General features: G+C 34.8%; 2 protein-coding genes across 2 annotated transcripts in view; one reads left to right on the top strand and one right to left on the bottom strand.

Annotated features, from left to right (window-relative positions):
- Window positions 1-1,412: 1,412 nt before the first annotated feature.
- LOC145604114 (uncharacterized) lies at window positions 1,413-1,865 on the bottom strand. Its single transcript, XM_081660063.1, has one exon. The coding sequence runs from the start codon at window positions 1,863-1,865 to the stop codon at window positions 1,413-1,415; it is 453 nt and encodes a 150-aa protein (XP_081516189.1).
- A 7,133-nt stretch (window positions 1,866-8,998) lies between these two features.
- LOC145604511 (protein RST1-like) overlaps window positions 8,999-14,147 on the top strand; it is a 50,101-nt gene continuing 44,952 nt past the window's right edge. Inside the window, exon 1 of the mRNA XM_081660396.1 lies at window positions 8,999-9,555. Within this exon, the coding sequence (XP_081516522.1) occupies window positions 9,157-9,555 (399 nt within the window). The 5' untranslated portion in view covers window positions 8,999-9,156. The remainder of the gene's footprint in view (window positions 9,556-14,147) is intronic.

Below are 14,147 nucleotides of genomic sequence, written 5' to 3'. Positions count from 1 at the left end.
TAATAAACATATAATTAGAGACCAAAACACTTATCATGAGCAATTGACGAATCAAAAGAAAAATGTTGCAACACTACTAAAAATAAGCCATAGTAACTTAAATCAATAGTAATCATGATAATATATAGTAGAAAATACTAGTGTACTCACAATTGGTAATCAAATCATGAATTATAATACAATCATAGTATTTTAAAGTCTTAACATTCTAGTATATTATATATTTATGATAATGATGGTATATCATCACATACTCCAAAAACTAATGCATAAATATTATACACACACAGACACACACACATATATCAAATATATATTTTTTTAATGATTAACACGGATTATAAGACGAATAGCTAGAGGTAGCTAATAGATTCATACGAATATGCGAAATGATTACAAGTGCGCATATATATGGACTAAGAAAATAAAATAACATATCACATATATGATTTAGTAAATGGAATTGCAACATCAATACAAGGCTAATAAATTTCAACATCACATGATAGCAATTAGCAAACAAGTAACAAACAAAGATGTTGTAATTTGACAGTTCAACACTAACGAACAAAATGACCAATTCCTTTTATTAATTTGTTTATTTTTTTATTTTTTTATTTTTTATGATTGTAATCAAAACAGAGTGGAGGTAATTACACTTACCTCAACGGGACAAAAACTATTGTGTACGTGCAACAAACTAGCTAGCAATAATGTATCCTCCAATTCCCGATAACTAAAGCGATGATGCTGATAACGTGTTATAAAAGTAAGGGGAAAGAGAGAATATTAGAGAGAGATGTAGATAGGTAATTATGTTGTCTATATTCATCCATTTCATTAGGCTATATATATATATATATATATATATATATATATATATATATATATATATATATATATATATATATATATATATATATATATATATATATATATATATATATATATACATGATGTGAACAATGTAACCTATATGGACAATAAATAGTTCATTTATGAGAGGGTTACAATGTGAACTAATGACATATGGAGGTTTTTTTTTTTTTTTTTTTTTTGTGTTTTTGACGGGGAGCAATCACATTTATTAATCAAACCATGTGGCTCAAATCAGCCAACACCAATTCAGTTACATCAGGAGGGAATTCCACCATTCAAACTCTAACACCAACAAAGCTAATACTACACTTAGCAAGAGCATGAGCAACTTTGTTTCCACCTCTCTTTACTAAGGAATAAGAGCAACTCTGACACAATTGAGCTAGCTTCAAAATGTCATTAACTAACACCCCAAAAGTCGTAGGAGGAGTCAACTCTTTCACAAGATGATTGTGCAATTTCAAGCAATTAGTCTCCAAACATACACGCCTAAAACTGGACTCCATTGCAACATTTAAAGCATGACGCATCGCTTAAGCCTCCATCACATCAACATCAAAGCAGCCATCAACTTTGGAGCAAGTAGAAGCTATCCCAACCAAGGGGGGTTCCCAAACACACTCTAAAATCGGGGGAGGTGGATTAATATTGCATATCTCTTTGGGGTGTTCGAACTCACCCACGAGACACAAAGCTTTGCAGATCACTTCCATCTTCTCAAGTCTTTTCCTATCAAAAGTCAATTTGTTACGACGAAGCCATATACCCCAAGAAATGCACCAAAAGATACACCACCATTTCGGGTCTTTGAACTTTTCTCGCACCAAGCAACACCACTCACGAAAACTTTCCCCTACAAAGCTTCCCACCTCCAGCCGCAATGGAGAAAAATGCCATATCATCTTTGCATCATCACATTTCACCAACATGTGCAGCGTACTCTCACAACATTCGCCACACATTGGACAAAGCACATCGAGCTCCATACCTCTACGAGCAAGGTTACTACATGCAGCCACAACATCCTTGATAGTCCTCCACGCAAAAAACTTATTTTTTTTTTTGGAATTTCAGTACTCCAAATTGCTCTCCAATCAAAAGAACTCCCACCATTCGAAGTAGCAGCCATATCATGCTTTTGCTCATCGAGGATTAAATTATACGCACCGAGTAGTTTCCATCCTTGGTAAAGTGCCAAGACCACGAGTCTTTACAATCAAAGAGAGGGATAGGAATACATCGGATTTTGCTCACCTCTGTCTCAGAAAAATTAGCATTGAGAACATTTAAGTCCCACTCTCTATTAACCCATAACTGACGGACATAAGAGAGGTCTTGAGCGTCATTACTCCGGCTTGAGGCAACGGTAAAACCTGGCAGATTTGGCACCCAGGGGTCACTCCATATATTGATAGTAGCTCCATCCCCTACATTCTTCCTAACTCCTTTAAGATGAACCTCACGAGCACCTAAAATAGACCTCCACGTATAACTCGAATTCGAGTTAATTTTTGCCTCCAAGAACGTTATGTGAGGGAAATACTTCCCCTTAAGAACCTTGGCCATCAAAGAGTCTTCATTAGAGAGAATACGCCAAGCTTGCTTTGCTATAAGAGCCTTGTTAAAATTTTTCATATTTCGGAATCCAAGACCCCCTTGATTCTTCAAAGAGTATAATTTCTCCCAAGCGACCCAACAAATCTTCTTCTCCTCCCCTTTTTGCCCCCAAAAAAATTGTCGACATAATTTTTCCACCACCTCTAAAATGCTAGCTGGAATTAGGAAACACTGCATAGCGTAGGACGAAATTTCTTGGGCAATGGATTTAATCAAAATTTCCTTCCCGGCTTGAGATAAGTACTTTTCCTAGCTTCCACCCTTTCAGTTTCTTCCAGATCCGATCCTGAATATTCTGAAAAACCTGTTTCTTCGATCTGTTTAGGGTAATTTTACCCCGCCATGTGGTCCAACCAGAAGATGACACGTGTTAGCCCCATGGTGGTCCAAAGTGGACCTATCCTTGCTTGACACGTGTCACTCCAGAGTTTTGGAAAATGGCGGCCGGCGGCGGCCTTCAGGCCCAAATCCCGAGAAAGCCGCAATGCGGCGCAGCCCACCACCGATTAGGGTTCTGTGACCTAATCAGGGGCACAATGTAATACCCGAATATTTTATGATTTTATATATAGTTTATATTTATTTATTAAATAACTTTCCTATTCTCATATTTTATTTTAGAGTTCGGAAAGTTTTAAAACCCTATTTTAATTTAAATAGGACTCCTTTTATCAACAACTATAAATTATCTTAAAACCTAATAAAGTTATTGTATTTGATAAAAAAAAAAAAAAAAGAAAAGCAGTCGCAGCCGCTTTCAATCTGCCGTGATATTCATATATTAACCAAACTCAAACATTGATTTCTTGTAAACAAAATTCTATTTCATCTCCAATCTCCATTATCTTCTTATCATTTTATAAATTAAAGATTCCCACCATATTTTGTGTAAGGAAGGCTACTTTGATTATCGTAGTTCTATCATAATTATTGAAAGGTAATCACACTTTATCAATTTGGAGATGTTTGATTAATTTGATTGTATTATTTGTTATGTGTAATCACACAAAATTTAGAGATGTTTGTATTATATTTCGTTTTATTATTATGTGTGATATGATTTATTAATGGTACTCCTTGTATATATGATTAATTATTATGATATTGTATGATTTGATTTGATTTGAATATCATATTACTTTTGTTGTATATAATTGATTGTACAATTATTTCTAGGGTTTTTAATGTTGTTGTTATAGGGAGTATTGTTTTATTGAGGTTTTAGGGTTGTTAATGCAGAGTATTATTTTTGGGTTGAGATTTGATTATTTTGGGTGCTAGTATTATTACCCTAAGAGTTGAGATATTTATTAATCGAATTGTTATGTTATTTGGGAATTTGTGCCATTGTTGAGATATACATTATTAGTTGTGAATGATTATTTGATCAAGTATGAGATCAAAAGGTTGAGAAATTATTATTTTATTCTTGGTTTGAGGCTCGGCGTTATAAACCTTAGTCCTTGGCATGTTGGTAAGGAGATAATGATCATGAGTTAAGAATGAGGTACAATCTTTATTATTTATTTTTCTATGGTCCCCTACAGTGGGAATTGGCCCGTATGTGGTCTGGTTCAAGGTGTTTTCTAATTATTGGGAGTATTCAAGTTTTTTTATACTTGTTGGTTTTATTCGAATTACCCATGTCCAAGGCTAGGTATAGAACAAAGAGCATGGCACACTTATTGGGTATGATCAGTTAATTGAGTAAAGGTTCGTATTATTATTCAAGGTTATTTTCAGAGTACAATGTGTTATGTAGTTTTGAACTACATTATTTAATTGAGCTCGTAATGTTAATTATTCTATTATACTCTGTATTCTTATATATGGTGATTACTCAGCTTTTTGCTGACGTGTGTGTTATTTTGTTGTGCTACTTGTGTCTGCGGTCATGTCTTTTTCTTATGGTGGCCCTGCGACGATCTATTTTGGAATTTGTCCTTAATGGTGAGCAGACGAGATTGTTTTAGCAGGTTGATCAAGTGATCGCAGCTAAAGGAGCTCAAGTGTTTCGATTAGTTTGTTATAACAAGTTTGTAAAGTTGTACAAATAGCTCACCTAGATTATTGGGTTGTAATTATTGGGATTTTGTAAGCCTTAGCACTTGACAGATTGTCGAGTGTGGCGGTAATACCTCCGATTTAGGTGTATGCTTCCGCAATTTTATTTAAAGGTTGTTTATTTTCCTTTATTTATTGTTTATTATTAGCTAGTAAATCGGGGGTGTTACACACAATCCCCGAGGACCCTATAAATAGGGAGATTCATTCCCCTCTTTTGGAGGGCACGTTTTACCATTGATTACAAACTGTCCCTTTGATAGAGACATCTGAGCTTGGAATCCGAGCAGATACCCACCTAAATTTCCGCACCTTTTTCTCTCCTTTCAAGTTACTAACTTGATCGTCAGAGGCGGAGCACCTACCAACCGGTGTCTCCGTTTGTTTTGCAGGTACAGGCCGCACCGGACCATTCTTCGAGTTGTAACTCTCCCGAGTGACAAAAACACCCAAAACACGATCCACCAATGTAGGTTGGCAAACCAAGATATTTATCATGTCCCTCGACAGCCTTAAAAGACAACTTCATCTGAAGCATATTATTCCGTTCTTGCTCAATGTTTCGGCTAAAAGACACCTCTGATTTATCCATATTCAGTTTCTGACCCGATGTCACTTCATATGTAGAAAGAATCCCAAGTACCGTATCAACTTCCTCCTTCGTCGCTCTCACAAAAAGCAAGCTATTATTGTAATCCCCCACATTTTAATTTAATTATAATTTAATTATATGTTATTCTTGTAATTATATTTATGGTAATTTTATTAAATAAATTATTTTATGGAAGTTTTTAAAATAAAGTAGTGTTTTTTTTTATTATTGATTTACAAATAATCCTAGCCTATTTAGGAATACCACTCCTAATTTAATTAGGAAATTAAAAAGCCCAAAATAAAAACCCTTATACCCCTCCTCCCTCACTTCTCACGTAAAAAAAAAAAAACAAACTTTCACTCTCCTTTTTCCTCCTACTGCTTTCACGAAGAAAAAAAAAAAAAAAAAAAAACTGAACTGCTCGCTGCTGCCCCTGCTGCCGCCAGCCACCACTGCTGCCGCCGTCCACCACCCTGTCGCCGCCCAGCCGCCACCTGCTTCCACCCCCTGCAGTTTGCTTCCTCCTCCCTTTCTCCTTCCCTTATTTCTCCTTCTCTTATTCTTGTTATTTTTAATTAAAGTTTTGATCTTTATTAAAATTTTGTTCATGAATTATTATTATTATGGTTTGATATTATACTTGGGTTATTAAAGTTTATAAATTTATGAGTTTCATCATGTTTAATTTATTTAATGAATTTTCAGATTTGGTTTAATTATAAATTTAGGGTTTAAATGTTGATTTTTCATGGTTTTAGGGTTTAAAACGTACTAATTAAATTATCTAATTATATTATATGTAAATTATGTTTAAGTTCAATTATTTTGATTATTAATAAATTTTCAGATTTTGTATCTTCTATTTTGAAGCCTCTAATTGCGTTGAATTGATGTATTTTTGGGTTTTTAACACACTAAATTGCTATATGATTATGGCTTTTTCAAATAATTATGCTTATGGGATTATTTTATATGCTTAAACCAAATTTTCAGATTTATTTTACCACTTTAAAGTTGCTGTAATTTATTATTAAACACTATATTTTCATGATTTTAACACCTAAACTTGTAGTTGGGATGTTGTACTATTAGTTTTGGCTAATTGGATTAATTTAAGGACTTTATTTTAATGGTTTGAGAGGTTTTTAAATACTTTAGTATTGCTGTAATTTTAATTGCTTTGGTATTGATTTATTCTTTATTATTTGGTTTAGGAGAGGACTTTGTAGAAGGTGATTTCTAGTCTTTAAAGTGGCCAATCGAATTGTTTACTCAAGGTACGTACAAGTTACAAAACCTTGCTTTTAGGTGCATGTTTAAGGATGGATCGAGAACTTAGCATCATGTATAGGGATGACTGGGTGAAATTGTTTGGTTATACATTGTGAATTTCATTTGATGTGCACTATTTCTTATTGCAATTATTGGTTATGTACTAATTATGCAAGGTGTGCTTAGAGGCAAAGGTATGTGATTGGTGAAATGATTTAATTATTACTCATTCATGATTTAATGAAATAGGATGAGTAAAGGAATGGTTCATGTCTTATAAGACAAGGTTAAGAGTTTGGGGTGCCTTATGCACTCAAGGTGTTTATACACCGAGGTAGTAAAGGAATAAATAATAAATGTTGCTTGCCACTAATAAATCAAGAATTGAAAGTGAAAAGTTGTTTGACTTGATTTAATTGATATTGGATTGATTGAATTGTTATGCATGTGAGTCATCACCAAGTCTAAACATGTAAATCACGTAAAGTGCAAGATGGATGAGCAATAAAACTCTGGATTGGTGCACTTCTGGAGTAATGACAATCAGGGGTTGGGGTACATGGGGTATTAGCCGTGTACTTTTCTCGAGGCCGTCTGATCTACGAGTCTCTTATTTCAAATACTTTTTCAAAACTAGGAGTTAGGTGAGATCTCATACTAACTACGGTCACGGAGTCGCGCCCGTGGTCGTTGGATGTTTATTGATGTTTCCGAAAGGAGGCATGGGGTTTTCTTTATTGATGTTCCAAATGGGACATGGGTTGGACAACCTTGTCTATTGCTAAATCCAATGAATAAATTGAAATGAGTTAGCTACTATTAGCTAGTGAAGTCTTAATAAATTAAATAATCGAGTCGTGTGTTGAGTTTGTGATTTAATGTTGAGTATGATTGATTATTAGTAGCATGTTAAGTACTTCCTTATTTTACTTTGCAGCTTGTATGTACTCAGCTTTGCTGATTGCGTGATTTTGTGTGTGTGTCCTTCTTTGGTCATGGCCTTCGCCTTCAAATGACCCTGTGACGATCCAATTTTTACACTTGTAATATTGGGGAGCAGAATAACCACAGGTTCTCTCACATGCAACATTCATCAGGGTTGTGGGATCTTGAGTAGAGAGTTGGTTGCTTATTTTCGCGTTCCTTGCAAGTTTGATTTTATTTAACTCGATTTTATTTGACACTATTTCTCTTGGTTTAAGTTTGTTTTAACACTGAATTTTAATTACTTACTATTACTTTTGGGTTTTGAATAAGGGCCTTAAAGGTTCCAACTTGTAGTACTTACTTTGATTTAAATACTTTGCTTTGAGGTTTATTTAAAACTGTTTTGGTTTTCCGCTGCTAACTTCTGAGATAGCCTTAACGTTTGAACACGTGGCGGTAGCACACCAGTAATTCTCTTGGATTTGTTCAGGTTATTTACAGGTTTCTCACAGATTTTTAAGAGAGAATTATTGGGGTGTTACAATTATATGCAAAAAATAGATGGGAATTAGGTTGTACATGTCTCCCAATTTTAACCCCATGAATGAGTTTCTTGCTTTCTGCATCTCTAAGCAAAGCTGACAGACCCTCCGCACACAAAATAAACAAGAAAGGTGAGATAGGATCACCTTGTCTAAGTCTCCGGCTAGACTTAAACTCTCTCGATGGCTAGCCATTCACAAGCACATCAAACGAGGCAGTACTAACACACTTCATGATCAGAGTTACAAAATAATTTGGCATTCCCAATTTTAACATCATTTTCGGCAAAAACTCCCATTCTACTCTGTCGTATGCCTTGCTCATGTCAAGTTTGAGAACCAAATAGCCTTTCTTTCCTGTTTTTTTCTTTCTGAGGTAATGAAAGCACTCATAAGCCACCAACACATTATCCGTAATCAGACGCCCCGGAACAAAACTACTCTGAGACTCATGAATAATATATGGAAGCACCAATTTCAATCTATTCGCTAGCACTTTTGTAACAATTTTGTACAAAACATTACACAAACTTATAGGTCTATAATCAACAGGAGACTCTCACTCTTTTTTATTTTTTGGAATTAGCACAATGTGAGTCTGATTAATAGAACCTACATCCCCATCATTATTCAAAATATCTAACACTTTTGCAACTACATCATTCCCCACAACCATACTTAAAATAGTCATAAAATAGAGAGTTACAAGCTATAATGACCATTTACAATAAACATACTTTATAACATAGATGAGATTATTAAAAATAAAGCGATGATATTAAAATTATTAAAGTTTATTTACTCCTTAAAAATATGGTTTCATGAAAACTAAGGGCCTGTTCATATTTACTTAATTTCAGTTCAGTTCAGTTCAGTTCAGCTCCAATCAGTTCAGTTCAGTTCAGTTCAGTTCCAATCAGTTCAGTTCAGCTCTTAATTTCCCTCTCACATAAAATATTCATTTCAGCTCAATTCAGTTCAATTCAGCTCCAATCAGTTCAGTTCAGTTCAGTTCAACTCAACTCAGCTCATTTCAGTAAATATGAACAGGCCCTAAATTTTCATCGAAATCATTTTGAAAATAAGTAAAAATAATATCTAGGTTGTCGCCACTCCATTCCTCCGGGCCTAAGCTATTCTCTTCCTCCGACAACCTTCCCAAAGCAACACAGCGGCATTCTCTTTCACCGGCGGCAATTTCTTTCACTGTCAAATCCGTAATCCATTAATGCGCATAATTTTTTCTTCAATTACTCTCCCATGGAAGCATACGCTCCCTTGCTAGTGCGAACCAAAGTGCCCCAACCCTCTCTTCAACGCTACGCTGTTATTCAAATTTTCGAAAAACTCCGATCAACACCTTCAATCTTAAGCCCTAATTCAGACCCAGAAAGAGAGGCCATTACTCAGTGCCTCCAATCCTCTTCACTTGCTGTGGTTGATCAATCAGTGCGCGAGCTTTGTCGCCTTGTCAAGGAATCCAAATTAGACCATTCTTTCGCCCTTTTTGAGCTTCAATCTGCTCTTGAAGGTTGCCCGCCTCGCTTCGTTAATGTCTTTGTTAAAGGAATTGGGTTTCTTGTTCGTTTCGGGTTTCGTACTAGGAGGTTTGTTTCAGAAAATTTTGTTCATGCCCCAGAGAATCATCCCTTTGTTAAGGTAATCTATTTTTATTTTTCGATTTTGTTTATAATATTTGTATTGCTTGCTTGATTTGTCGTTGCTCTTATTGTTGAATATGATTGATGTTTGAATTAATATGAATTTAAATGGGTGTTTGGAAAGTGGGAATGAGAGTTTCAGATTAAAATATGGGAATGAGATTGAGAATTGATTGTCGGGAATACGTAAAAATATGGCAAATATTTTGTTTGGGTGGTGAATGGGAATAAGTAAGGAATAAATAATAAAAATACAAAAATATCCCTACTGTTAAATATGGAAAAGAAATATAGAGAAATATAGAGAGATAGAGAAATATTTTTACGTTTTTTTTGTATATTATTCCATCTAGTATGGGGTATATATACATGTATATTATCTATGATTCTATCATCAGATAAGATCAAATACCCAACTCTATAATGTTCTAGATTGTACATGAAATAATAGTCATCCATATTTAGATATTTCATAACACTCCCCCTTGGATGACTATATATTAAATAAAACAGTAACTAAAATTTACTAGAAAAACCCGTACAAAATAATACACTATAATGCGCATAAAATGCTGTCTCGTTAAAAACCTTACCATGAATACCAGTGGGAAAAAACCATGGTTAAGGGAAAAAGAGTGCAGCGCGCATTAACTCCTCCTCATGACTACATCACTTGAGATCTTTAAGACGACGCAATTCAATGCCGTAAGCTAACTTTTTGAATGTGGGCGTTGGGAGCACCTTAGTAAACAAATTTGCCAAATTTTCACTCGGGTGGAACTTAAGGACTTTTATATCGCCATTTTTCTCGAGATCACGAGTGTAGAAGAATTTTGATAAAATGTGCTTCGTTCTATCACCTTTGATATACCCTTCCTTAAGCTGGGCGATGCATGCTGCATTATCCTCATATAAGGTTGTTGGAACTTCTTTCTCAGAATTTATGCCATAATTACAGACCTTAACCATACACATTCACGACTAGTCTCATGGATTGCCAAAATTTCTGCATGGTTAGAAGAAGTAGCTGCAATTGTTTGTTTCATAGAACACCAAGAAATAGAAGTACCTCCACACATAAACACATATCCAGTTTGTGATCTAGCATCATCTGCAAAACCAATCAAACCTTCTTTGGATAGATTAGAGAAAAACAAGCCCATACGTACCTTGAAGGTAACGAAGTACATGCTTAACCCCATTCCAATGCCTTCGGGTGGGGCATGGGCTAAATCTTGCTAACAAATTTACTGAAAATGATATGTGAGGTCGTGTATGACTAGCAAGATACATTAATGCCCCTATTGCACTTAATTATGGTACTTCGTCATTCTCCCGAGGACGAAAAATGGATCTTTTTCTACATCAAGTGCTCTAACAACCATAAAGCTACTCATAGGAATGGCAATGGATCGGAGGTGGGTCGGGTGATGCTTCATCCGCCTCCATCCGCCAACAATCCATCCATCACCCGACCCATCCATCACCTAATTTTCCTTCATCCACATCCGATCCATTCGTCATCCATTGATGAATCGGGTGATAATTCGGGTGAAATATATATATATAAATACAACTTTGCACTTTAATAATTAAAAATTGAGATTTGTAAAAAAAATGATCAATTAATTAAAACTTTTATACATCCTTCTAATACTCGTTCATTTTTACTAAATTAAAAACAAATGTCAATTCCCAACACTACAATAGATATTAATTTATTAAACAAAATATTTATTTTTATTTTTTAATATATAAATTTAACGGGTGGATGGATGGGTCGGGTGATGGATCGGGTGATGGGTTGGATGTATCATCATCCGTATCCGACCCGATCCATCACCCAACCCATCCATCATCCATCTATTATCCGCTTAAGTTCGGGTTTTCATCCATATATTTGGATCGGGTGGATGGTTATCCATCGGGTTTGGATGATATTGCCACCCCTAGTTACTCAATGGATATGATGTATCCATAACAAATCATTTAAGAACCTTTTTTTATGTATGTTGACTAGTGCACAAGGGTTCCATTTTTAAGGTGTTCAATTTGTAACCCTAGGCAAAACTTAGTTTTTCCAAGATCTTTCATTTCAAATTCTTTCTTTAAACAATCTCCTGTTATTGAAATCTCTTCCGGAGTTCCAATAATATTCAAATCATTAACATATAATGCAATTATGACATATCCTGAAACAAATCTCTTTATCAAAATACATGGGCATATAGGGTCATTCTTCTACCCTTCTTTGAGCAAGTACTCACTTAGTCGATTATACCACATGCGCTGTGATTGAGTATTGTTCTTGAGAACTTGAATTTGCTGCTTTTGACAGTTTAAATCCTTGTGGGAGTTTCATGTAAATGTCATTATTCAGTTGGCCATATAAGTAAGCTGTGACTACATCCATTAAGCGTAAATCAAGTCCTTCTCGTTTTGCTTGATTGATTAGAAATCTAAAAGTAGTTGCATCACCACAGGAAAGTATCTCATAATCAATACCGGGTCTTTGTGAGAATCCTTGTGCAACTAATCGGGCCTTATATCTTACAATATCATCATTTTCATTTCTCTTTCGTACAAAGACCCATTTATATCCCACTGGTATTACACATCAGGTGTATGGACTACACGTCCGAATACTCCTTTTTTTTCGAGAGATTTCAATTCAGTTTCAATTGCTTCTTTCCATTTTAGCCAATTGCTTCTTTGTCTACATTCATCAATGGATTTTTGCTCATGATCCTCATCATCATTCATGAAATTCTAATGCTACATTGCATGCAAAAACATCATCGACGTCGATTTGGTTTCGGACATGATATAATTTGTTGAAATTTCTTCATTGTCAGGTACCTGAATATCCTTTTCCATCATGTCTAAGGTCTCTTCAGGTCTCTTTTGGAGATCCTTCAAAATTAATAGCTTCCTCCGTTTGGTCATTGTTAATAGATGCTCCTTTTCTCTTCTGAGGATTTTTATCTTTGGAACCGATTGCAACTTGGACATCAATTTTAATAAGAGCATTTTCACCCGGTATATGTGACTTTGTCATTTTCTTTGGTCAGTAAATGAGCCTAGCAATTGATTTGATAAGTTTTGTAAATGAATTATCTTTTGGACTTCCAATTCACATTGTTTAGTACGAGGAACTAGATGAGATAATGATAATTCATTCCAACTAATTTCCTTTTCCAGCTGTTTGTTTTCTCCCCCTAATGTTGGAAAAACTGATTCATCAAAATGGCAATCTGCATAACGAGCCGTAAATGAATCTCCTATAGTTGGTTCTAAGTACTTAATTGTCGATGGAGATTCATATCCAACATATATCCCTAGTCTTCTTTGAGGGCCTATTTTAGTGCGTTTTGGTGGAGCGATTGGAACATATACAGCACATCCAAATATTCTCAAATGGGATACATTTGGTTCCTGACCAAAAACCAATTGTGTTGGGGAGAACTTATGATAAGTGCTGCATAGCATGCAGCCAAGCAGAAATTGGGAGCTTAGATTTCATAAGTAATGGTCTAGCTATTAACTGCAAACGTTTAACTAATGATTCTGCAAGACCATTTTTTGTGTGAACATGTGCTACAGGATGTTCAACACTAATCCCAATTGACATGCAATTTTCATTGAAGGCCTGAGATATAGCATTATCAAGACGAATAGTCTTAATAGGAAAGTCCGGAAAATGTGCTCGTAATCTGATTAATTGAGCAAGTAGTCTCGCAAACACTAGGTTGCGAGTTGATAACAACGATACGTGTGACCATGTGGTTGATGCATCTATTAAAACCATGAAATATCTAATGGTGAATTGGTCCACATGTATCCCCTTGTATACGTTCTAGAAAAGTAATTGGTTCGAAATTAATTTTAGTCGGTGATGGCCGTAGTATTAACTTGCCTATTGAGCAAGCACACATGAAAATTATTATGAAGAATCTGCTGACTCTTCAATGAGTGTCCACATAAATTTTCTAAGTATTTTTCGCATCATTATTGAACCGGGATGGCCTAACCAGTCATGCTATACTTTAAAGTTAGCATGTGATTCAATTGTATTGATTTTTGTATAGTACAAATAAGTAGAGAATGTAGGTAATTTCTCCATAGTAAGTTTATTGCCCTGAGTTACACTCGTGATTTGAAGGAATTCATTATTTCCTTCACTATTTGTCTCAATATGGTATCCATTTTTTCGAATATCTTTAAAACTTAGTAAATTCCTTTGAGACTTAGGGGAGTATAATGCATCAATAATTTCCAATTTTGTTCCCCTTGGTAATAAAACATTTGCTCTTTTGGAGCCTTTTATAATTTTTGTACTACCTGAAATAGTATTCACATTAGTTTCTTTCATCATCAATTGTGAAAAATATTTCTTATTCTTAAGTATGATGTGAGTGGTAGCACTATCACATAAATCTTCACCATTGGGTGATGATTGAGCTCCAAAAGAATTCATATTCTAATAGAATTAAAGGAACTAAAATAAGATTCACAATATTAAATAACTTAAATTAATAAATGATAATAATGAAGTATCCGAAAACATAAAATTGTCTAAAAACATAAAAT

This window comes from Chenopodium album, chromosome 22 (assembly GCF_948465745.1).
Source record: "Chenopodium album chromosome 22, dcCheAlbu1.1, whole genome shotgun sequence".
Lineage (NCBI taxonomy): Eukaryota > Viridiplantae > Streptophyta > Magnoliopsida > Caryophyllales > Amaranthaceae > Chenopodium > Chenopodium album.
Note: the sequence above shows the minus strand (reverse complement) of the source record. Positions and strands in the feature narration are given on the sequence as shown.

What these genes read in the sequence shown, in the direction of transcription:
- LOC145604114 (XM_081660063.1), bottom strand. Translation starts at nt 1,865, where the DNA reads ATGGAGCTCGATGTGCTTTGTCCAATGTGTGGCGAATGTTGTGAGAGT.